This window comes from Orcinus orca, chromosome 1 (genome assembly GCF_937001465.1).
Source record: "Orcinus orca chromosome 1, mOrcOrc1.1, whole genome shotgun sequence".
NCBI lineage: Eukaryota > Metazoa > Chordata > Mammalia > Artiodactyla > Delphinidae > Orcinus > Orcinus orca.
The window spans coordinates 183,889,241-183,912,198 of NC_064559.1; the positions used below are offsets into that span (position 1 = coordinate 183,889,241).

Here is a 22,958-nt window from a genome sequence, read left to right on the forward strand (position 1 = left end):
CCACCCGCCCCGCCCCCGCCCTGGGGGCGCGGGGCCTCGCGCCTGGGGACGCGGCCGCCACGGAGAGGACGCCACGGCTCCCGGAGGACGCCCGTCGAGCTGTCTCCCCCTGCGGCGGCGCGTTGGTACGCGCCGCTGCGCGAGGCGACTATGTAGGGAGCGCTCTGGTGACTCACCCGCCGCTAGGACTGGGGGGAGCAGGGGGGAGCCGGGATGGAAGCCCCCAATCCCACCCTGGAGCCTGGAAGCTCCGGCTCTGGGGCCTTGGCGGCAGCTTCAAGTCCTCATTCTCTCCCAAACCCACCTCAAACAAAATTCTCCCGGGGGTCGTCGGGAGACCTGAAGGAGGGTCGCAAGGAGACCCCTAAAAGGGCTATGCTTTCTCTCCCCTGTTGATGGCTGGGGTGGCGAGAGGCCCGGCCCGGGAGCCTTGCTGCCGCCCTTCCTCCATCATCCTACGGTTGGTGTCTTCCCTGCTCCTCTGGGGTAATTACAGGCCTGCACCACCGCTTTACCCAAGTCTCTAATCTGCTGGGTCTCTCCCGGCTCCAAACTGGGTGGTCCTGACCCTGAACCTTCCCCAGCCCCTTCAGACGACCCCTTCCAGCTCCCCGGAAGGATTTTCTCCCCTGTGTCCTGTCAAAAGAGTGAGTGAGTCCCTTCTGATTCCCCTTCCCAAGAAGTCCTGCTTCCCAGCACGGGGGAGTGGATCCCCGAATCCCCTTTTTAGTGCCAGCTGAGGTGGGGCCTCATGCCAAGTCGGGCCCAGCCTGGGCAGAGAGGCGGAAGCTTGCTGGGAAGGTGAATCGATGACGGTGCTTGCTGCAGGGACTGACTGAGGGGTGGAAGGAGCAGATGCAGCTGGGCCCTGTGCACCCAATCCCTGCCCTTTGTCCTGACCTCCAGAAGGTCAGTTGTCTAGTTCTCCATTGCCCAGAGATTAGGCCCAGCGATATGTTGTCCTCCTGCCCCCCTTTCCTGCCAGTGTCTCCTTCCTTTGAGCAGCTCCAGAGAGCAGTCATTTCAAGGGGGAGGGTTGGGAACAAAAGGTTCTGGATCCCAGGCAACCTGGGAGCAGACTGTCCTGGGAGGAGTGAGTAGATGGGGGACTGAACCCTCTTCGAGGGCCAGGGAGGGAATACTACCTTGCCCAGTCCAAAAACATTAGAAAAGGATGATGCTAGAACGTCTGCAACTGGAGCTGGTAACCTTAAGCTACTGTCTTAACTTTTCTGAAACCCAGTTAGCTCACCTATAAAATCAGGAAAATAATAATACCATGAGGTATCATGGGGTCGCTGTAAAGGTTAAATAAGGCAACACAGATGAAGTGCTTAGCACAGAGCCTGGCATATAGGAAGTGCTTAACAAATATGATGATGATGATGGGCATTCAAAAGTAAACGCAGGGCCTTCCCTAGTGGCGCAGTGGTTGAGAGTCTGCCTGCTAATGCAGGGGACACGGGTTCGAGCCCTGGTCTGGGAGGATCCCGCATACCGCGGAGCACCTAGGCCCGTGAGCCACAACTACTGAGCCTGCGCGTCTGGAGCCTGTGCTCCGCAATGAAAGGCCGTGATAGTGAGAGGCCCGCGCACCACGATGAAGAGTGGCCCCCGCTTGCCACAACTAGAGAAAGCCCTCTCACAGAAATGAAGACCCAACACAGCAACAATAAATAAATTAATAAACTCCTACCCCCCCCCAAAAAAAGTAAAAGCAGATTAGGATTAGAATCAGATCCCCCATCTTTGTTGTCAGCCATCCCCTCTGCAGGGTGAGGGGACCATGTGGATGGTAGAGTCCAGCACTGTCCTTTGTGAGGTCAGAGACCTCAGGTCCTGCATCTTCCAGAGCTGACCAGGCCCACACTGAGCCAGGTAGTGACTAGACTCAGAATTCACGAACAGAACCCAGTAGGGGAGAGCCATCTGGGATGGTTCTTCCCCACCCCCATGCACAATCTTGAGGATACAGTAGGGACAAAGACATATATTGGTGGGAATAGTGAGATACCCTCTATAGCTAGAGCTCAAGAATAGTAGAGGGGGAACATGCCACGGAGCAACTAAGCCCATGCACTACAACTATTGAGCCTGCGCTCTACAGCCCATGAGCTACAACTACTGAGCCTGCGTGCCACAACTACTGAAGCCCACGTGCCTAGAGCCTGTGCTCCACAAGAGAAGCCACTGCAATGAGAAGCCCGTGCACCGCAACGAAGAGTAGCCCCCACTCGCCACAACTAGACAAAGCCCACGCACAGCAACAAAGACCCAACACAGCCAAAACTAACTAACTCACTAAATAAATAAATAGAAAAAAAAATAGTAGAGGGGGAAGTGGGAGCTGAAGATGAAGAGATAGGACAGGGATGGCCTATATAGGAGGATTTGAATGCCAGTTGGTGCCATGATCTACACTATATAGATATTAGGGAGCTGTTGAAGGTTCTTCAGAAGGAGAAGAGTGAGCAGTGCTTTAGAACTGGAAATCCTCCATCATGTCTAATGATCTAGGATTGACTTGGAGGAGCCCCCTGCAAAGAGACAGCATATGGTATTAGCCTACTCGGTGGTTCTCAACAGAGGCAATCTTGCTCCCCAGGGGATATTTGGCAATGTTTAGAGGCCTCTGTGGTAGTCACAACTAGGGGTGTTACTGGCATCTAGTACTTAGACACCAGGAATGTTGTTTAACATCTTGCAACGCACAAGACCACCTCCTGAACAAAGAATCATCCGGCCCAAAATGTCAATGCTGCCAAGATTGAGGAGCCGTTCCCTAGACTGAGGGTGGAGACACCTGCACCTACCTCCTCGCAAAATGCTAGTGGTGGGGACATCTGGGAGTTAGACAACTTGATGGACAGTTCTCCTGGCCAGCCCCGGGAGGCTTCCTGCACAGCAAGTCCTGGGAAGGTGACTGAGGGGAGCCAGGAGAGCACCGATGTCCTGTGACTGATGCAGTCGGAGTAGGCATATGGACTGGGCTCCTCTTCGTTTGCCCGCTAATTGACCAGGATCCTTGGTGGGTCCCAGGCCCCGGCAACTGATGGGGTTTAGAGTGGGTGTCTGTGAGTTTGGGGCTGAGTGAAAGTGCTCCATGTAGCCCTCCACGTATTAGACATCGCAGAGAAGGAGCAAGCAGGGCACTTGCAACATCACAGGGGTCTGAGAATGTCTTGCCCTCTTCAGTGAGGGGCTGGGAACTCTGTGACCTCCCTTGTTCCTCCCCTACGGCCCAGGGCAGTCCCCTCCCCACTCCACGGAAACAGGCTTGAATGAGCTGTTAGTTTCACCATGAGGCTGGGCTGGGGCTAGGAGACAGGACACTGGATGGAAATCAGATACACGTTCTCTTCCTGATCCCCCTAGGGGGAGAGCAGGAGCACGAGCGTTTACAACCTCCTAGGTTTGGTGGGGCAGGATCCAAGATGAACCTGATGGAGAGGTGAAGGAAATCACTGGGAGATTTGACCAAAGCCCTGGAGGCTGTCTCCACTCCCACACAAGTAGGAAGTAGGAGGGGCCTCATGGTGGGGGCGGCTTGAGAGAACAGATATCAGATTCTGACTCCCACCCTACACCCAAGGCGCTGCAGCAAGAAGGGGTCTCTAACACAGACCACTCTGCTGGGAAGCTGTATCCTTCAGGGCCCACCCTCTGGGGTTGGGGGTGGGGAATGTCCTCAAGGACAAAGTTGACACCAGCTGCAAAAAGGCCTCCCTCCCTTCAGCTCTTGCAGAGGGGAAGTAACAGAGAGGGATTGGAGGGGGAGGAGCTCAGATCCAGGACTAAAGAGGTTCAATCTTTTGGGTTCTTGAGAAGGGGCGGCTAGAGTCCCTGCTAGGGATGGGAAGCTGTCCCTGCTGCATTCTTTTCCTGGGAGAAGGAGATGAGGGTGGGGAGGGGGTGCCTGGTGTTCTTAAATGTCCTGGCCCCAGGGGTGACGAAGAGGGATTGGGAGCTGGGAATGAGAGCCCTTGAAGAAGTCGCTAAGGAGCCAGGAGGAGACCCTCTAGATTAGCCTGAGGTGGACTCCACCCCCACCCTCAATTCAGTACTGGTGACTTTCCAAGGAGGAGTCCCAAAGAGAAAGAGGAATTCCAAAAGGAGGAATCACAGGCAGAGAGAGGAAGAATCTCAGAGGTTATAAGATGGGCGGGGAGAGGCTCCGCCTTCAGTCTCTCCAGACCCACCCTGCCTGACAGTAGGCTGGGTGGGGTGGAGCGCTGGCTGTGACTGTGACTCAGGTTTCTGTGGGCAGCCAAGGGCAGCCGGCAGGGAGGAGCCCAGACCAACAGACAGGCCAGCCAACTGCAGCTTTCACCTCAGCTGTCCTTTCTCCTGGGAATGCAGGAGGTTCTTCTCTAGCTTTGCTGGCCTCCAAGGGCTAGCCCACCCCTGCTTCCTCATCCTCACCCCCAGCCGACCCTCGTCTTCCTTCCCAGAACCCTCAGCCAAGGCACTGACACAGGAGGGAGAGTCAAAGGTCACTGCCTCTAGGAAGGCCCCAGAATGTCTGTGCCACAGGGAGAAGAGTATAATAATGATTGATCCTGCACGGGAGGGACAGACTGGGGGAATCTTGGGTGCTGGCTTTCAGACTGAGCAGCCTGCTGCCCAACCCCCCCACTCCCCCAGCCAGGATAGCCAGGATGGCTCACGTCTGGGCAAGCTGGTTGTCATGGTGAAGGCTAGGGGCTAGAATGGAGCTGCCGCAGAGTCAGGCTCTCCTAAGTGAGGAGAAGGTGCTCAGGGACTCCCAGCCAAGCCCCCTCAGCATTGACCAGCCAGGGAGGGATGGCTGGGGCTGCAATCAAAGAGCTATAGACTGTAGGACTTCCCCTTGGTGATGGGTGAGGGTGCGGCCAGCACATTCCCCTGGTATTTGTGGGGCCTGTTTGCTGGGCTGAGTTTTTAGAGAGTGGCTGGAAGAAAGGGAATGCACATTTACTTTGTGCCAAGTGCCTGCATACATATCTCACCAATCTTCACAACAACTGGGAGAGATCCAGCAATTTGCCTAAAATGGCAAAGCTGGGATTGAAATCCAAGACTGACTGCTACAAACACCGGTGATCTTTCTTTTCTGGGAACCAGGCTGTGTACTTGTTCTAGGGGAGGGAGAGGGAGAAAGTGACCTGAACTTTATCAGCCTGGATATTTCATCAGGAGGCCACAGTGGTAGGATGCAGGCGCTGGCTGCGTTTGGGGTTTAGAGGCAGATGACAGTTTGAAGAGAAAGCCACTGATGAAATGCTTGGCACATAGTAGGTGGTCATTGAATATTTTTGTAAAGAAGCAGCCAGATCTGTGTATGAGCCATGGCCAGTTTTCTGGGACATCCTGGGAGGTTCTGGCTCTGAATTAAAGCAACAGCGCAAGAAGCTAGTTTGAAAGAGGGACTTTCCAAGACCATCCCCGGCGAGAGAGGAATTTGCGGACATCACTGAGTGGAGATGGGGGAGTGGAGGGGTTGGGGTGGTGGGGAGGAAAGGGAAGTTTGTGGATGATACAGGATTACAGCAAGCCGCGGACGCCACCCAGCGGCCATAACGCAGCCCATGGGGAAGCCAGGCTCCAAGAGTCCGCTGTGCGCGGAGCACTCTGGGAGTTGTAGTCCTGCTACATTAAGGTGCTGCCAGTGGAGCTGTTGGGTGTTGTAGTCCGACGTTTCCTGGGCGGGAATTACCCTCTTTGGCCGGACCACGAGTCCCGTGGTGCCCCGCGGCAGGCCGCGCAGGCGCGGTGAGTCGGTGCCGGTCAATCCCGAATGCCGTGGGGCCGCTAAGTGGGTCCAGCGGTGTTAGAAGGGGTCACCGAGTGGGTCTGTGTTGTGGTGGGGTAAGGCGGCCAGCACCATGTCGAGGCAGGCGAACCGTGGCACCGAGAGCAAGAAAATGGTAACCGGAGCGTGTGACCTCGGCGGGCGGGGCGGAATGGAGGTGTTCTGGGGAAGGGGCCCGGCGCGGGGCGCGAGTCGCAACTGGGAAAGCTCCTTCTGCTAGCGCTGGGAGTGGGTGGTTCCGCTGGAAGGAAGGAGGAGTCTCCTTGGTGGGTCGAGAGCGGAGAATCGCTCCGGGGTGGTCCCGGGTGTGAGGCAGGTTGGAGGGCCCCTGGAGTAGCTCGGAGACCCCTCCCCCGAGTGCAGTTGGGTGCAAGACCAACAAGGACGGCGGCAATAACAGTAACTCCCACTGTTGCTCTCTTACTGTGTGTTAGGTACTGGGCCTGGCATTTTACGTCCGTTATCATTTAATCCGCAAAATAACTCTCAGGTGGATAATGTTATCGCCATTTTAAAGCTCAGAGAGGTTGCATACTGGCCCAGATTTACAGCTAGGAAGAGTTAGGATCTGATGAACCCATGTCTCTCTGACCCCAAAGCTAATGCTTCAGACTACTAGACCATAATGTCTCTCACACTCAGCTACTGGTTTTGCCAGAAGGCAAGTGTAAGGGGTGAGCCAGAGTAGGGAGTAAGTGCTCTTCCTCTGGCGAATGGCGGGCAGGCTCCCTCCTTGGCCTGGGAATAGTGGGACACCATCTAGTCCTATGAAGTTTGGCTGCAGATGGGGGCTGGGCCTGGAAAGTAACGTGGATGATGTTTTTATCCAAACTGAGGGGACTTCTTGACAGGTGTTCCTTTTCTTTGGCATATTCTTATTTCCTCCAGAATTGCCCGTTTGTCTTGTTTTCCAGTTTACAGACTGAGTTATTGAAGGTTGCATGCAGGGCAGACCAGGGACCTTTTGTTGACACTCAGCTCTAGAAGGGATGACTAAACTTCCCTCACACCTTTGCATCTTATACCAGGAACAGCCACCAAAAATGGGCAGCAGGAGACCCTATTACTCCAGAGTAGTACTGTACTTTTTCTCTCAGATCCCTTTTGAGAAGTTGATGAGAGCTGTGGATCCTCTCGCAGAAATAGTAAATAGACAAACATATACAGAGACATTTACTTACATTTGGGGAGGATTTGTGGGCCTGCGAAGATACACTGTGAATTCCTATTTTGGAGGAAATACTGAATTAAAAAGAAAAAGGAGAGAATATTTTGCTAGGCAACAATGTCATGTAGGGGAAAAAGCATGGATATCGGTTGGAATTCTCATTGGTCCTCAATTTCCTTATCTATGAAATGGGGACAATAATACCTCCCTAGGATTAAGTGAGGTAGTGTAAAATGCATGGGGCATGGTAAATGTTTGCTTTCCTCTCCTTTTCCTATGATATGAATGGATATGAGAAGTCTTCCTGTTTAGTTTTCATATCTAGCTCTATTTTGTACCCTTTTTAAAAACCTGAAACCAATATTGAAACTTTTAATACCATTTTAGCAGGAACCTTCAGTCTCCACACACACCCCTCCCCCCCCAGCCCTCAGTATTCACTCAGTTTTGGTGAAGTGAGGGAATTAGGGAGGGGCAGCAGCGCATTCAGGCCTCAAAGCTTTTGCTACTGCTGTAGTCTCTGCTTCGAACTTCTTTCCCCAGAGACTAGTTAGCTACTCCTCACCTCATTCAGTTACTCAGATATCATCTTCTCAAAGAGGGCTTCCCTGACCACCTGACTAGTTCTCTATCCTCTTACTCTACTCTGTTTCTCTTCAAGCACTGTCTATTTCATTTAAAATATTTCATTGTAGATTCTATACTTACTTGTTTATTTTCAGTCTCCCCCATGAGAATGTAAACTCCATGAGGGCAGGGGTTGGTTTGTTCACTGCTCCATTCCCAGCACCTAGAATGATGGTTGGCACTAGGCAATCTATATTGAATGAATGACATGAAGGTTTGGTGCATCCTGTCATTCAGTTCCTATTGGTACCCACTCGAGGCTTGTCACATGATCCTCTTTGTAGCCACCTGGTTCTGACATGCTCCCCTTTCCTCTCTGCCTTTGGAGTCTCCCCCTCTAGCAGCCCACTTCCCAATCAGCCCAACCTTCTGCTAAGTGCTGCGTTCCCAGGTAAGCCTTCCAAAACTTAAATGGTTAATATGCCCAAGTAATTAGATCTCTGCCTTTTGTCTGTGTAAACAGAAACAGCCCATTTGTCTAGCAAACTTTTCCTGAGTCCCAGCTCTGTGCAAAGCATTGTGGGAAATGCAGAGATGAAGTCCTAGTCCCTAACCTTGAGAAGCACATACTCTATGAGAGAGGTGGAAAAACACACAACACAGAAGTATGGTACTGCCTGGGCTTGAGTCCTGGCTTCACTGCTTACTTATGTGGCCTTGACCAAGTGTCTTCATTGTTTTGTTTTTTTTGCGGTATGCGAGCCTCTCACTGTTGTGGCCTCTCCCATTGTGGAGCACAGGCTCTGGACGTGCAGGCTCAGTGGCCATGGCTCACGGGCCCAGCTGCTCCGCGGCATGTGGGATCTTCCCGGACCGGGGCACGAACCCGTGTCCCCTGCATTGGCAGGTGGACTCTCAACCACTGTGCCACCAGTGAAGCCCTCTTCATTGTTTTAAGCATCAGTTTCACCATCTTCATTTATTTATTTTCGGCCACACCAAGCAGCTTGCGGGATCTCAGTTCCCTGACCAGGGATTGAACCTGGGCCATGGCAGTGAAAGCCTGGAATCCCAACTGTTAGGCCACTAGGAAACTCCCACTAAAAAGGTAATAATAGTATAATAAGGTTGTTCTGAGGATGAACTGAGGTATCGCATGTAAAGCTACCAGTGTGATAGAGCACCTGAGAACACAGTTGACACTCAGTAAATGTCAGCTAGCAAGCCTTTTCTCTTTTCTGCCGTGCTTGTCGGATCCTGGTTCTCCAACCAGGGACCGAACCTGTGCCCCCTGCAGTGCAAGCACAGAGTCCTAACCACTGGACCGCCAGGGAATTCGCAGCATCCTTTTTGTTTTAATTGAAGTATAGTTTATCTACAACACTATGTTAGTTCCATGTGTACAACATAGTGATTCGATATTACTGTACACTGCAAAATGGTCACCATACAAGCATCCTTATTAGTAAAGCTATTAACCTTTGTGTGTTTAGGCCTGCCCTTCTTTTGTGTTGTGGCTCTATTCTCCAGAGCTCAGGTGAGTTACTACTTGAGTAGCAGCACTCAGAATCTCCATGACAGGAGGCTGGAGAGTGACAGAAGAGGGATGGACTGAGTCCTGTTACTGACCTTCCTTCCCCAGCTGCTGGGGAGCAGTCACACTGGATTATTTGTGTTGACAAAAATAGTAAGTATGACTGTTAATAAGTATCTTGGAGCATTAGCTCAAAAGATCAGCCCCTTAAGGAGTTTTGATGTTTTGTTTGGGGCGCTGACTGCAAGCTGCCTGAAAACCGTGCGGTAGCTTACCTGAGTGTAGGGCTTGGCTTACCTACTCTGCTCAGGTTGTGCCTGAAGCACTTGGCTTTGCCAGTGTGAAACCACTCTTGTGGTTTCTTGGTCTGCAAAGCATCCTTAAGTCCAGGATCTCATTAGGCCCTCCTCCCAACCCTGTGATTGGCATGACATATTTCACTGTTACTGTTTTTGTTGGAGAAGATTGAAGTTTAGCAAAGTGAAGTGACTTAGGTAAAGTCTCACAACTAGTGACAAGTCCATACTCAGAACCAGGTCTTCTGACTATAAACCGAGCATCCTTCTATATGCCTTACTAATTGTTTTAAAGTTCTTTATAGCGATTCAGAATCTCCCTCTCTGAACCTAGTTCAGGGTGTTTTCTGGCACCACACCACAGAGAACCAGTTTAAGGCCAAAAATAACAATATCTACTTTTATTTATTTTTTTGGCGAGCAGTATGTGGGATCGAACCCGTGCCCCCTGCCTTGGAAGCTCGGAGTCTTAACCACTCCAGGGAAGTCAGGGAAGTCCCACAATATATATTTCTTGAGTAGGTGCTGTGCAGCAGGTACTCTACACATATTATCTTATTGATAACCCTGAAGGGCAGATAATACTATCGCCATTGTGCAGATGGGAAAAGCTGATGTTCAGGGAGATTAAGCAGTGGCTTAGGATGACATACCTTTTTTTTTGGACATAATAACTTACAGGACAGTGCTCAACTCTAAGAAGACTGAGTCTCAGTTACTTAACCTATCTCCTGTAAAATGGGGATAAATAATGTTTGTTTTGCTAACCTCTCATGGTTGTTATAAAGCTCAATAAGTATCTGTGAAGACACTCTGAAAGTTTTATAAATGTTAGTGATCATTATTATTAAACATAATTAAAGCAGTCTGAAAGTAGAAGTTTTGCAGAAGAGATTCATGTTTCTGTTGGAAGAATGTGCTTATGTTCAGTGAAGAAATGGGACTGATTGAATTGGTTGACCTTTAAGGTCCCATGGAACCTTAAGTTATAAGGGTCTTCAGACTCTGCAACCACTTGTTACTTTTCTGACTTCCTCTTCTGTTCTTTCTTGTGTTTACTACTGTCTAATCACACTGGTCTCCTAGCTGTTTCTCACTCATGTCAGACATACTCCCACCTCAGGGCCTTACACTTACTGCCTCAAATTTTTTCACCCAGATACCCTTACTACCTTCAGTTCTTTGCACAAATATCATCTTAATGAGGCCTTCTCTGACTACCCTATCTAAAACTGAACCCCCACACACACATACATACAGGTAAACATAAATCTCCTTTTGTGCTTATTTTCCTCCGTAGCACTTTTCACCATCTGGCAAACCATTTATTTTATTTATTCAGTTTATTACCTCTTTCCCTCCTGTTAGGTAGTTCCTGGTACATAGTAAACTTTGAATGAATGATATTTTCTATACCACAGCTCATTCCTATTTTTAAAGTCTGAAGACCTTTAAGTTGTGTAATTATGTCATGCACTATTCCAAATATGCTTGGTTCATAACTGAAGATGGAGATAGACTTACAAATTAAGAGAGGGTGTGGAGAACCTGCATCAGGGACCCTATTCCCAGATCCCAGGCATATTGATTCTGTGGCCACCGACAGATCTGTTTAGGACCTTGGTTTTTCTTATTGGTAACCTGGGGGCTGCTGCATGTATAAAATGCTTGGTAACATCGTGATATGCATGTTACTTGGCATCATGGTGGGCTGAGGCTCTTGGAGTCTCCGTCCAAGGACTCATTAATAATGGAAGGAAAGATCTCCTGATTTAATGCCGTGGTGCCAACTCTGTGGACTGGTTACTGCTGGATTGTCTCCATCCATTCATGCCTAAGCCATTCTAGTGCCAAACCCTTAGCTTTACTAAAAATTATTCTCCTCCTTAATAGCTTCCCTTTAATTGCCATATTTGGTATATGGTCTCTTGGAGACATCCTGATCTGTTTTAGTTGAATTCAAAGAGCTTACTTATTCTGAAACTGATTCTCTTTGACTCCCTGGTACAGTACCTTTTATTTGTTTGTTTTTTAGGGAAGGTTATTAATATTGCAGTTGTGGGGAACAGTGGACAGAATGAACTTTGGCTTAGAAACTCCTGGTTTTCATCCCCCCAAGTTACTTTTGTCAATAGTTAGCTGTCTCTTGGGGACTTCCCTGGTGGTCTGAATCCGCCTTCCCAGTGGTTAAGAATCCGCCTTCCAATGCAGGGGACGTGGGTTCAATCCCTGGTTGGGGAACTACGATCCTACATGCTGTGGGACAGCTAAGCCCACATGCTGCAACTACTGAGCCTGCGCACCACAAGTAGAGAGAAGCCTGTCTGCCGCAATGAAACATCCCACGTGACGCAGCCAAAAATAAATAAATAAATATTTAAAAAATAAAAATAATAATTATCTGTCCTTGGTCAAATTACTGAACCATTCTGAGGCTCAGTTTCCTCATCTCTAAAATGAGATTAGTTTCTGCTCTTTCTGCTTTACAGAGTTATTGTGGGGTGAAAAATGAGATAATGAAAAATAGAATGTATGTAAGCAAAAGGCATTCACATTATTATTCTTTTTTAAAAAATTTTATTTATTTTTGTCTGCGTTGGGTCTTCATTGCTGCACGCGGGCTTTCTCTAGTTGTGGCGAGCGGGGGCTACTCTTCATTGTGGCGCGTGGGCTTCTCATTGCAGTGGCTTCTCTTGTTGTGGAGCACAGGCTCTAGGTGCATAGGCTTCAGTAGTTGTGGCACGTGGGTTCAGTAGTTGTGGCTTGTGGGCTCTAGAGCACAGGCTGAGTAGTTACGGTGTATGGGCTTAGTTGCTCCGCGGCATGTGGGATCTTCCCCAGACCAGGCTCAAACCTGTGACCCCTGCATTGGCAAGCGGATTCTTAACCACTGTGCCACCAGGGAAGTCCCTCACATTATTATTCTTGCAGTGACCTCCTCACCAGGCCATGGGGATGAGGTGAGGAGCATTGGGCCGTGGGAGCCTGGACCTTAATGTTAGTTGTACTTTCTTCCCCCGAAGACTTGCAGACAGAGAGGTGCTCTGCTCCAAGTCTGACAAGCCTCCATTCAGAAAGGACTGGTTGGGGCTTCCCTGGTGGTGCAGTGGTTGAGAGTCCGCCTGCCGATGCAGGGGACACGGGTTCGTGCCCCGGTCCGGGAAGATCCCACACGCCGCGGAGTGGCTGGGCCCGTGAGCCATGGCCGCTGAGCCTGCGCGTCCGGAGCCTGTGCTCCACAATGGGAGAGGCCACAACAGTGAGAGGCCTGCGTACCACAAAAAAAAGAAAAAGAAAGGACTGGTTGGGTAGCAATCTTGATTTTCCAGCCATGTTTCTGTATGAGTACATTGATCCAAATGTGCTGCTAACACGTTTCTCACTTTAACTCCGATAATACCTTTCCCCCAACCTGCTGCTTTTATTCTGTAGTCTTGGTATTTGCTGTTCCTTTCACCTTCCACATCTCTCTGTTTTTTGGTAAGTAGGTGACAGGATTCTTTATCTGGGAGTTTCTGTGCTTTCAACTGTGGTTGTAATAGAAACCAGTCCAGGTCAGTATTGTGTTCCAGGTACACAAAAGATTGTGTTCCTTTCAGAGTTATCCCTTTCCTGCAAACACTTTAGCTATGTGTCAAGAGAAACATTATTTTTTCCCATGTTGGTGACTTAGTGCAGTGGACTTCATCTGGTACTTCCTTCCTTCCCCCTGGGACCCCTGCTGCTCCTGGATGGGGCCTTGGGAGTGCAGTTAGGCTTGGCAGCTGTGGTGGGACCCTGGGTCAGCAGAAGTCCACCTTGGTGTGTTGGAAGGGTGACTGCTCAGTGCGTGAGGTGCCTTTCACAGCCTGTTTTTTAGTGGGTCTAGTTTCAGCCCTGACACGTTGACCCTAGGGAGCTAAATTCTTTGGCTACTCCACAGGGGGTGATGGTCTTTCCCACCAGACACAAGTAACCTTCCTTTGAATTCTGACAGTTGCATTGAGGCCCATCCAGACTCTCACCAAACTTGCTTTTCTGTGTGGCTTGGTCCTGACTGCCTTTTGAATCTCTTTTAGAGCTCTGAGCTCTTCACCCTGACTTATGGGGCTCTAGTCACCCAACTGTGCAAGGACTATGAGAATGATGAAGATGTGAATAAACAGCTGGACAAAATGTGAGTGAGCTCCTCTGTGGGAGAGTCAGTAACGGGACTCCTGAGTGCACCGAATCTACGTGGTCCCTTAGGGCCCAGAACAGGGTTCCCTCTCGTTACCAACACTTTGGGTACAGTTTCCACTGCTTATTTATTGGGGTGTTTTGGGATTGTCCTAGTTTTCCCTTTACCACCAACAGCCTTATGTTCAGACATAAGACATTCAGACCGCATAATATAGTCTGTTCTCTCATTTCTTTCCCAGGGGCTATAACATTGGAGTCCGACTGATTGAAGATTTCTTGGCACGGTCAAATGTCGGGAGGTGCCATGACTTCCGGGAAACTGCAGATGTCATTGCCAAGGTCATTATCCTGGGCCACCTGGCCACACTGAAGGATTGCCATTGGAAGGCACTGCTTACCACTCGCTCCCTTAGAAAGGCCCTTATTATTCCAGAAGAATAGCTAGGCAGCTGTTTGGACCAAAGAAGCCTTCCTGGTGGTTTAGGAATAACACAGATTATGAGAAAGGGAAGAATGGTTGGGATCATCCTTGTGGATTAAAGACCCACTAAAATCAAAGCCAGATCTCTTCAACTGTGCAGATGTAGCAGAGTAGCATGGGGGTTAAGAATATAGACAAACCTGGCCGTGAGGCATGTGGGATCTTAGCTCCCCGACCAGGGATCAAACCTGTGCCCCCTTTGTTGGAAGGTGAAGTCTTAACCACTGGACTGCCGGGGAAGTGTGGTCCACATCCAAAAAAAAAAAAAATAGGGGAAAAAAAATAAAGAATACAGACAAACCTGGCTTCAAATTCTGGCTCCAATATTTAGTAGTTCTTAGGTAAGTTATTTTTAACTTCTTTAATTACCAGTTACCTCATCTTTAAAATGAAGAAAATAAGAGCTACCTCATAGGGTTTCTGTAAGGAGTAAATGAAAAAATGAACATGAGCGTTCAGGTAAAATGAATGCCCTTACTGCAGCATGTATATAGAAAGTGTTTGCTATTAATACTATTAGTGTTACATATTATAGGGTTAATAATAAATGATACAACACCTATAGCTTTGTGGTGTTAGAAGAAGGGTTCAGATAGCAGAGAGAGAGGACAGGAAAGTGTGTTGGGACTGCTCTGTGGTTAGATGCTGGTTCAGGGCAGCCACCCCTGTCAGAAGATCAGTGCTCCTTTCCACTAAGAAGTGCAGGTAATCAGCAAGTTGTCACCTAATTGTATGATGCCTTGAAGGAGAAGGGTGTGGAATTGTGCACAGTTGCTTTTCCTTTTTGCCTTGAATACCTGAAGCTTCAGTGTCTTGCAGAGGCCACAGTTTTTTTCCTGAACCATTTAGTTCCCCTTGCTGGTCCCATCACATCACCTTCCCTGTCGTACAGCCCCTACTACTCTTCCTCATAGGGCCATTGTGTGTTTTTTGACAGGTGGCGTTCAAGATGTACTTGGGCATCACTCCAAGCATCACCAATTGGAGCCCAGCTGGTGACGAATTCTCCCTCATTTTGGAAAATAATCCCTTGGTGGACTTTGTGGAACTTCCTGATAACCACTCGTCCCTTATTTATTCCAATCTCTTGTGTGGGGTGTTGCGAGGAGCCTTGGAGATGGTGAGTGCAGCTCTTTACCTTTTGAGACACCTGAAATGTAGTAAGGTCTTAATAAATGTTTGAACGAATGAATGGGAGAGTGAAAAGAAGGGCTTTTAGCTCACCCCAGTGCTTCGCTGCCTGAGGTGGTGATGCTGCCAAGTGTAGGATCCAAGTTGGAAATCTCCACATGGTGTTGGTGCTCCCTGCTAGGCTGGGAGGTGGTGCGCTCAGCCCTCAGAGCCCAGGAACATCTGTTCCCAGATTGGCTTATTTGGTGACAGTTTGATTTGTGAGTGTTCTTTGCTAAGTCTCCCTTATTGGGTGGGGACCACTGCCTTCTGCACAGGAACTGGCAATCTTGTCCATGTGGAAACCAGCCTCCTTGTTTAGGCTACTGTGGATGAGTCAGTTATAGCCCCGTCCCTGGTGGTTTCCCAGAGGCTGTGGCTAGGCAGCCGCCCCTTCATTTTTGCACTGTCCCCTAGGTCCAGATGGCTGTGGAGGCCAAATTTGTCCAGGACACCCTGAAAGGAGACGGTGTGACAGAAATCCGGATGAGGTTCATCAGGCGGATTGAGGACAACCTCCCAGCTGGAGAGGAATGACCGTCCCCAGGACTTCAGCGTAGCTGGCAGGAGCCTTGTTGGAGTCAGGAAGCCTCAGTGCTCCCTCTGCTCTCTAGAGTTAACTCAGTGACTGTTTAACACGGATGTTATATATTCTTCTAACCTTGTTTCCCTTCTCCATGTTAATAAACAGCGGACTGTGATATAGTCCATTTACCCTACAAGTATGCACATTCAGGAGGGAAATTCTTTGCTCCCTTTCCCTTCAGAGGGGCTGGATGTAGTCATCCTTGGTTGGACTAGAAAGAGCTCAAACCAGTTTACATTCCTGTTTGAATTTTCCAAAGTAGAACCCACTTTGACCCCATTAAGAGGCAAGCCTAACACATTTGTCCCTGGGTCTTCAGAAAGTCATTGGTGAATGGCCGTAGGGAATCCAGGATTCACTGGGACAGGGGAAGAGAAGCTGGGAGGGGTGGGTCGGATTTGCTAGCTGTAGTGTGACACACTGTAGTGCTTGCCAGGAAAGGGGAACCAGTCATGCCAGAAACGTTGACTTCTGGGAGGCCACCCAGGCCTCTCTTTCCTTCCTGCTGTTTGGAGGCAAGATCTCCTCTTTTTACAGAGGGTCCATCTCTTTTTCTTACAAGTTCTTCAATAAAGACATATTCTTGAGTGAAATCCCAATCATGTCATGTTTTTTCTCTGCTCAGCCCTGGGAATTTTGTTACAGTGGGGTGAGGAGACCTGCTAAAAGTTCCTGTGCCCTACCTTGACTTCATTTGGTCTAGGAATGGCTTCTTCCCATGGACCAGAGAGTCTGGGAAACCTGGGAGCAAATGAGGCCCATTCACAGTCATTTTTGAGTCTACTGTCTGTAGCAAAATCTAGAAGCAGACCATTATCCCAGACGTGCCTAAAATGGACTATCCTGGGCCCTTTGCCACCAAGTTGGAGGATTTGGCTAGAAAGACCATGTAAACCTTGGTATTGGGGTGCCATTTATTGAGTGCTTACCATGTGTCATCACTGTACCGAGCACTTTGTACGTATCATCTAATTCACAATAATTCCATTTTTAGGAGGAGGGCCCAAGTTGCCCAAGGTCATACAGCTAGTAAGTGGAAAAGCTAGGGTTCAAAGCCCCAGCCAGACTCCAAACCCGTGTTCTTAACCGCGATGCCTGGCTCACACGGTGGGAGGGTGGGGGAGCAGGCCTGCGGCTCCCTCTCAGTGTCACAGAGCTTAGGATGGCTTTTGAAGGGAGCGATCAGAGGTCATCAGGCCATATTTGGTAGCACTGTTCTTGGGGTTGGCCTAGGGCCTTGAGGTCTCAGGCTGTTGGGGTGAAACAGAGCCCCAGGCCTTCCCTGAGGTTAGTAGGCAGGCCTGAGATGAGGGGAGCATTGTGCTTGAAGTGTCTTGGTCATAAAGGTTAGGACAAGGGTCCTGGGGCACCAGAGCACACGGCCTGCCTCCTCCAGCTGGGTTAAGCTGCTGAGGAGAGGAAAGATCACTTTTGTGTCCCCGAGTATAGGGATCCCATCCTTCTCTGAGCCTCTTTACCTCCCCCTCCAAGTACAATTGGGGGCCCCAGGGCATGCACCCCATTTTGGTCAACTGTATCCTCAGCGCCCATCAATGCTGGATCCAGTCACACCAGAGTTTGAGTGAATGAAGGAGAGATTAAGGGAACGAAGGCTGGGCCCCAGATGTGGAAAACGTTTGAGTGGTGCCTGGACCCTGCCAAGAAAAGTGAGCTGCACCACCCTTTCCTTCTCTAGGGGGGCCCTTGCCCTTCCTCTCCTCCCAGACCACAACCAACTTCCCAGCAGCTGTTTGTATGGCGTGAGGTTTTGGATATTTCCTTTCCCAGAATTTAACTTGGGCAACGTTACAGGGTCGGCAAGCTGTGGAAACAAAGCCCCCTTAGTGAGTTCTCGCGGTTACAACCCCACAATTGTGTGATGTGCACCCAGGGGCTAAGGGAAGGGAAAGGGCTGAGGGCTGTGAGCTATTGGGAACATCACCTCATCCTCTCCCCAGATAAGCCAAACATACAAGGCCCAGCTACCCAACAGCTGGTCCCCCACCCCTGAAGTTAATTAGCTGTAGATTACATATCCCTTTGCTTTACTATGACTGAGGCTGGGACACCACACCCCGCAACCCCCAGGCTAGGCCATTCCCCATTCATGATATACTGGCACAGCCAGCAGGATGGGGCAGGTTTGCCTGGTTGTATGGGAGGACCTGATTAGCCGGGGGTGGCGGGGGTTTCCCAAAGAGCCTGGGTGGCTGGAGCAGTCCATGCTGGTGGCCTTTGGACTTGGCGCTGCTTGGGCAGAGCAATAAGGAAAGACCTTGCTCTGCAGCCTTTGGCCACCAGGGGTCTCCAGACCCCCACTGTACTGTCCCAGAGAGTTACTATTGGATCCCTGGTTTTCAGAGTTTGCCAGAAGATGCACCTGATGGAGTAAATCTCAGAGGCTGGTCAGAGCCTGAAAGTGCCCCTTTTCTTTAGTCACAACCATGGGACCTGAGAACAAAGCTCGCATGGCTGCCTGGCTAAGGGCCTGCCTACTGAACCCAGGGCGCGGGAAAGAACACGTTGGCTAAGAAATCACTGGCTTGCATTCACACCCCAAACTCTCATGCTGGCCTCCTGAGTTGGACGAGCTAGCTCTGAGGCCTCGCCTAACCAACCCCCACTTACTTCCTGAGTCGAGACCAGAGCACCAGCCCTGTTCCCCTGATGTAAGAGAGTCCTGTTCCTGCCCCGGACTCGCACCAGTGACATTTCCATATTCAGGTTACACCTTTCTCTGGTGGATTGGCTGCCCCTACGTCTGTACTGGGCATCCAGGTCTGAGAAGGAGGTGGCAAGAGAGGCCCGGGAGCAGAAATTGCGCTAAGTAAAGTTAAAACAGTCTCCTAACAAGCAGTTCATTGTGAATGGCTGGGGGTGGTGGGTGCAGGAAAAGCATCCTCCCGTTCTCCCTCCCGGAGCTTAAGTGCTACCATGTGCTGTTCCCTGGAAGCCAGAGGGCCGGTGGGAGGGGAGGGGAGGGTGGCGGCAGGCGAGGAGCCTCGCTGTTAACCAATCCCCAGCCTTTGATGTAGGGCCAGGCCTGACCCCAGGAAGGCCGCTGGCCACTGCCAGGGGAGCTGTGGGATGCAGCGCATTCCTGGGGGCAATTTACGCTTCTGGCGGCAGGAGAGGAAAGTTTCTACTGTGGGGAAGGGGGTGGGGGGAGGGCGCTGCAGTAGAGTTGAGGGCTTGGGTGTAGTACGAATAATGGAGGGAGCCGAGGCACATGGCAGCACCCTCCTAACTCAGTCTGGCTCACCTAACCTGCTTGGCTAGAGGCCTCCTCCAGGAAGCATTCTCTGGTGGACCCAGAGCTGGTAAGGGGCAGCACCCTCACCCCCCCCACCCTCCGGGCTCTGGGGGCCTGGACTGTCAGCCATGAGGGCATCAAGGACTGAGCCAGGCTAGAGGAGGGCTGGGAAGATGGTGTGATGAGCGTGACGGCATGTGTGAGTGAGTGCGGACAAATGTTATTCATAGCAACAGCTAATCTTTATTGCAGGGTGACTATTTGCCAGTGCGAGTCTAAGCACTTCACCTGGATTTCTCGTTTAGCACTCACAACAACCCTATCACTGTTCCTATTTTGCAGATAAGAAAACTGAGATACGCAGCTAATGCATAGTATCAATAGACTTAGGACTTGAACCAAAATAGTCCAGTATTGGACACCAAACTCTTATCCAGTACATTCTGTGTTGCATATGTATGTGTGTGTATTTCAGTGGGTGACTGTTTCCTTGTATTCCTTGGGGAGTGTGTCTGTATGTGAATTCTTTCAATTAATGGAAATGTAGCCCTGAGCTGGGGGCTGGGGACATGGAGATGCTGGGAGCTTCTATCTATGGGGAAGCAGCTGAAGCCATGTGTGGTGGTGGGGAGGAGAGGAGAGGTTGAAAGTAAGAGTCAAGGGCAAGTCCCAGCTCTGCACATAACTTATTAGTTACGTGACTCTGGACAAAGAATTTGAACTCTGAGCCTCAGTTTTTTCATCTGGAAAATGGGGATAATAATGCCTACTTTGCTGACTGTTTTGAGGATAAAATAAAATGAAGCATGTATATTTCCTGTCATAGGCTGAGTGTTCCCTAACTGGCAGTTACGATGAACTGGCAATCACGATGAACATTAGGGGAATTGTCTTGCAAAATTGCTGTGCGTGGATATGTCAGTGTCTGTGTGCAGATGGAAATTTTGCGAAATCAGGGTCGTGCCTCTATTGTTCATTGCTATATCCCCAAGCGTCTAGCACTACTTTCAGCATAAAGCAGGTGCTCAATAAATTTTTATTCACTATTGGCTGAGTGTAAGAATGGAGTGAGGAGCGCCCATAGAGAGAGGGTTGAGTGAGCAGTGTGGGCTTCCACTGGGACCAGCTACATATTTTTTTTTTAATATGTATTTATTTATTTATTTGGTTGCACCAGATCTTAGTTGCGAAAGGCGGGCTCCTTAGTTGTGGCTCCAGGGCTCCTTAGTTGTGGCATACGAACTCTTAGTTGCGGCATGCACGTGGGATCTAGTTCCCTGACCAGGGATCGAACCTAGGCCCCCTGCACTGGGAGCATGGAGTCTTATTCACTGCGCCACCAGGGAATTCCCCCAGCTACATATTTTATTGGGCTCAGTGCAAAATGAAAATGCAGAGCCCCTGATTCGAAAATTATTATGAATTTCAAGCTGACCCACGAGAGCATAAAACTAAGCCCTTCCGAGCTACAGGCCCATGAAGCCAGCCCCGGCCTCCCCTTGCCTTTGAGCATCACCAGCCCCCAGCCCTCCCCCAGCCCAGCTGTTCGGGAGGGAGTCTAAGGAGGCTCCACCCAGGCCTGCCGTGCTTCCCAGGCTGTCTCAGGGAAGGTGAGGAAGGGGAAGGATTGCTCAGTGTGAGCAGGCCAGGGGGGGACTCAGTGACCTGCAGACCTTTCCTCCTGAGCCAGGCCAGGCCTGAAAGCAGTCCTCTGCCCTCCATCCCTCTAGGAGCTCACCCCCCACCCCACCCCGCAAACCACCAAGCAGGCCACTGGGTGGTCTGGGAACATGTGGTCACACTTAGACATTGATTGAAGCAAAATTGTTATAAGATTAGAATATTTAAGGTAACTTTAATTTCCACAGCATTACTGGGATTTTTGAGGATGGGGCTGAGAGATCCTCTGGGGTAAAAGTGAGGAGGACGGTGGGGCCTGCGGGAGGAGTCTTCGTTTCCCTAGTTCTGTAAGAGAGGCCTGTGGCAACTGAAAAGAAAGAAGGAGGGCTAGACGGAGGGAAGGACTTTCCAGGAATTATAGAACCAAGAGTCTATAGTCCCCAAGCAGATATGGAAAGTCAGGGGTGGGCATGCGGGTGTGCAGAATCATCAAGGCCCTGGTGGAGCAGCAGTTCACCAGCACCACGCCCCCTCCCCAGACTATTTGCACACCCTAGGCACACATCTGTGCAAACATCCCTCTCTCCCATCAGCTTGCCAGACAGATGGAAGAGGTGGCAAGAGGAAGGTTCCAGCCAGGACCTCCCCAGGCTCCAGCCTAGGGTGGTTGGAGCCCAGAGTTTTCTCATTGACAGATCAAGAGAGAAATTTAGAAGGAATGGGAGAATCATGGTAACAGTAATAACAATTGCTAACATTTACTGAGTCATTACTATGTGCCAGGCTTGTATTAAACCCTTTATAGTTACTGTTTCTAAGAGGCTCTAGAGCATGGTGGGAAAGGGGAAGACTGGGGAGCCAGCCTGCTTGGAGTCGATTCCCAGCTCATCCACTTCCTAGCTATGTGACCATGGGTGAGTCAGTTAACCCATCTGTGCCTCAGTTTTCCCATCTACAAAGTGGGGACAATTCTCATACCAATCTCAAAGGGTTGGTGTGAGGATTAAATGAACTAATCCATGAGAAGTGCTCACAATAGTGCCTGGCATGGAGTAAGAGCCCTGCAAGGGTTAGCTGTTGCCATTAGGGACTATCATTATCCCCCTTTTAAAGAGGAAGAATTCGAGGTCTGGAGAAATGAGGTCACTTGCCCACAGTCACAGAGAGGCAGAACTGCGATCCAAACCCAGGTCGACTTGACTCCTCAGCCTGTGCTCTGAACCACCAGGCAGGTGCCAGCACCGCCTCTGCCAGGGGCTGTGCTAAGCAGCTTACATGCCTCGTCTAGTTCAGTTTAACCAGCCACCCCATTTCATACCCCTGCTCAGGCCTTGAATCCTCTCCGGCCAGCTTCTGATTCTTGTGGCTGAGGAAAATAAAGCCCAGAGAGGGGCAGCAACTTGTCCAAGGCCACACAGCAGGCGACCACAGACAGGGCCGACCCACTGATATCTAGGCACTACCAGAGACAGACCAAGGATGGAAGCCCTGGCAGGTGGGATGGGGAACCGGGCTGGGAGTCTGGCCTGGCTTAGCCTAAAGGTGAGCTTTGGCTGGAAAGCCTGCAACCTCTGGCACCCAGACACTCATTTCCTGTCTTGAGGTTTGCTGTGCAAAGAGCTGGTAGAAGAGGAGGCAGCTGTGGCAGGGTCATGGCAAGACTGTTTCAGCCTCTGTTGGGGGATGGGTAGCTGAGGCTCACCTTGGGGGTCCAGTGAACACCAGGGGCCACAGGACAACAGGACAGGGCCAGACTTGGCCTCCTAGGGCCGGTTGAAAGGAGGAGCTGGAGCCCTCCCTCCCTGCAGGGCATTCAGCAGGGGGAGCAGAGAGGGGCTGGGGATGTGTGTGCCACATAGAACCAGGCAGGGGGGCCTCAGGAAAGTTTAAAGGGTGAGTCAGGAGAATCGAGTGGGATCACGTTGGGGACTGAGTATGTGTTGCAGCAACTGTGTGCGCGGAGCCCATGGGAGCCCCTTCCTGGGCACAGTGCACCCCCTCACTTGCCTGCTTGCTTCACCAGCGCCCCCTTCACTGAGCTCCCCCCCAAGAACAGCTCACACTCAGAGCTAGGAGCTCAACGTGGATTAATGGATTTAATCCTCACAACAGGCCTATGAGAGCTTTTCAGATGAGCAAACCGAGGCTCCAGAGGTTAGGTAATTGCTCAAGACACGCAGCTGGTGAGTGGTGGCTCTTGGACTTGAACCCAGGCGGCCTAACTCCAGAGTCCCTGCTGCTTTGCTCCCACCCTCTCCCTGAACGCTCACCCCCATCTGATCCCCATCAAGGGCCTGGTTTTCACACCAGCTCTGGGGGAGGACCACAGCT

At 50.5% G+C, this 22,958-nt stretch overlaps 1 protein-coding gene across 4 annotated transcripts; it reads left to right on the plus strand.

The window, feature by feature from the left end:
* Positions 1-840: 840 nt before the first annotated feature.
* Positions 841-20,056, plus strand: TRAPPC3 (trafficking protein particle complex subunit 3). 4 transcript variants are annotated; one of them, XM_033422143.1, is made up of 5 exons: positions 841-909; positions 13,415-13,512; positions 13,757-13,856; positions 14,936-15,118; positions 15,586-16,353. In XM_033422143.1, exons 1-5 carry the CDS (start codon positions 856-858, stop codon positions 15,703-15,705), a joined length of 555 nt encoding a protein of 184 aa, XP_033278034.1. In that variant the 5' UTR covers positions 841-855; the 3' UTR covers positions 15,706-16,353. The 4 variants fall into 4 exon arrangements, with proteins under 4 accessions (XP_033278034.1, XP_004266510.1, XP_004266509.1 ...); XM_004266462.4 differs by lacking the exons at positions 841-909; positions 15,586-16,353 and adding exons at positions 5,738-5,906; positions 19,350-20,056; XM_004266461.3 differs by lacking the exon at positions 841-909 and adding an exon at positions 5,742-5,906.
* The last annotated feature ends 2,902 nt before the right edge of the window (positions 20,057-22,958 follow it).

Excerpts from the sequence above, each read along its gene's own strand:
- TRAPPC3 (XM_033422143.1), top strand. The coding sequence starts at position 856 with ATGCAGCTGGGCCCTGTGCACCCAATCCCTGCCCTTTGTCCTGACCTC. Across the intron at positions 910-13,414 it reads TTTGTCCTGACCTCCAGAAG|AGCTCTGAGCTCTTCACCCT; the intron begins GTCAGTTGTCTA and ends AATCTCTTTTAG. Across the intron at positions 13,513-13,756 it reads AATAAACAGCTGGACAAAAT|GGGCTATAACATTGGAGTCC; the intron begins GTGAGTGAGCTC and ends TTTCTTTCCCAG.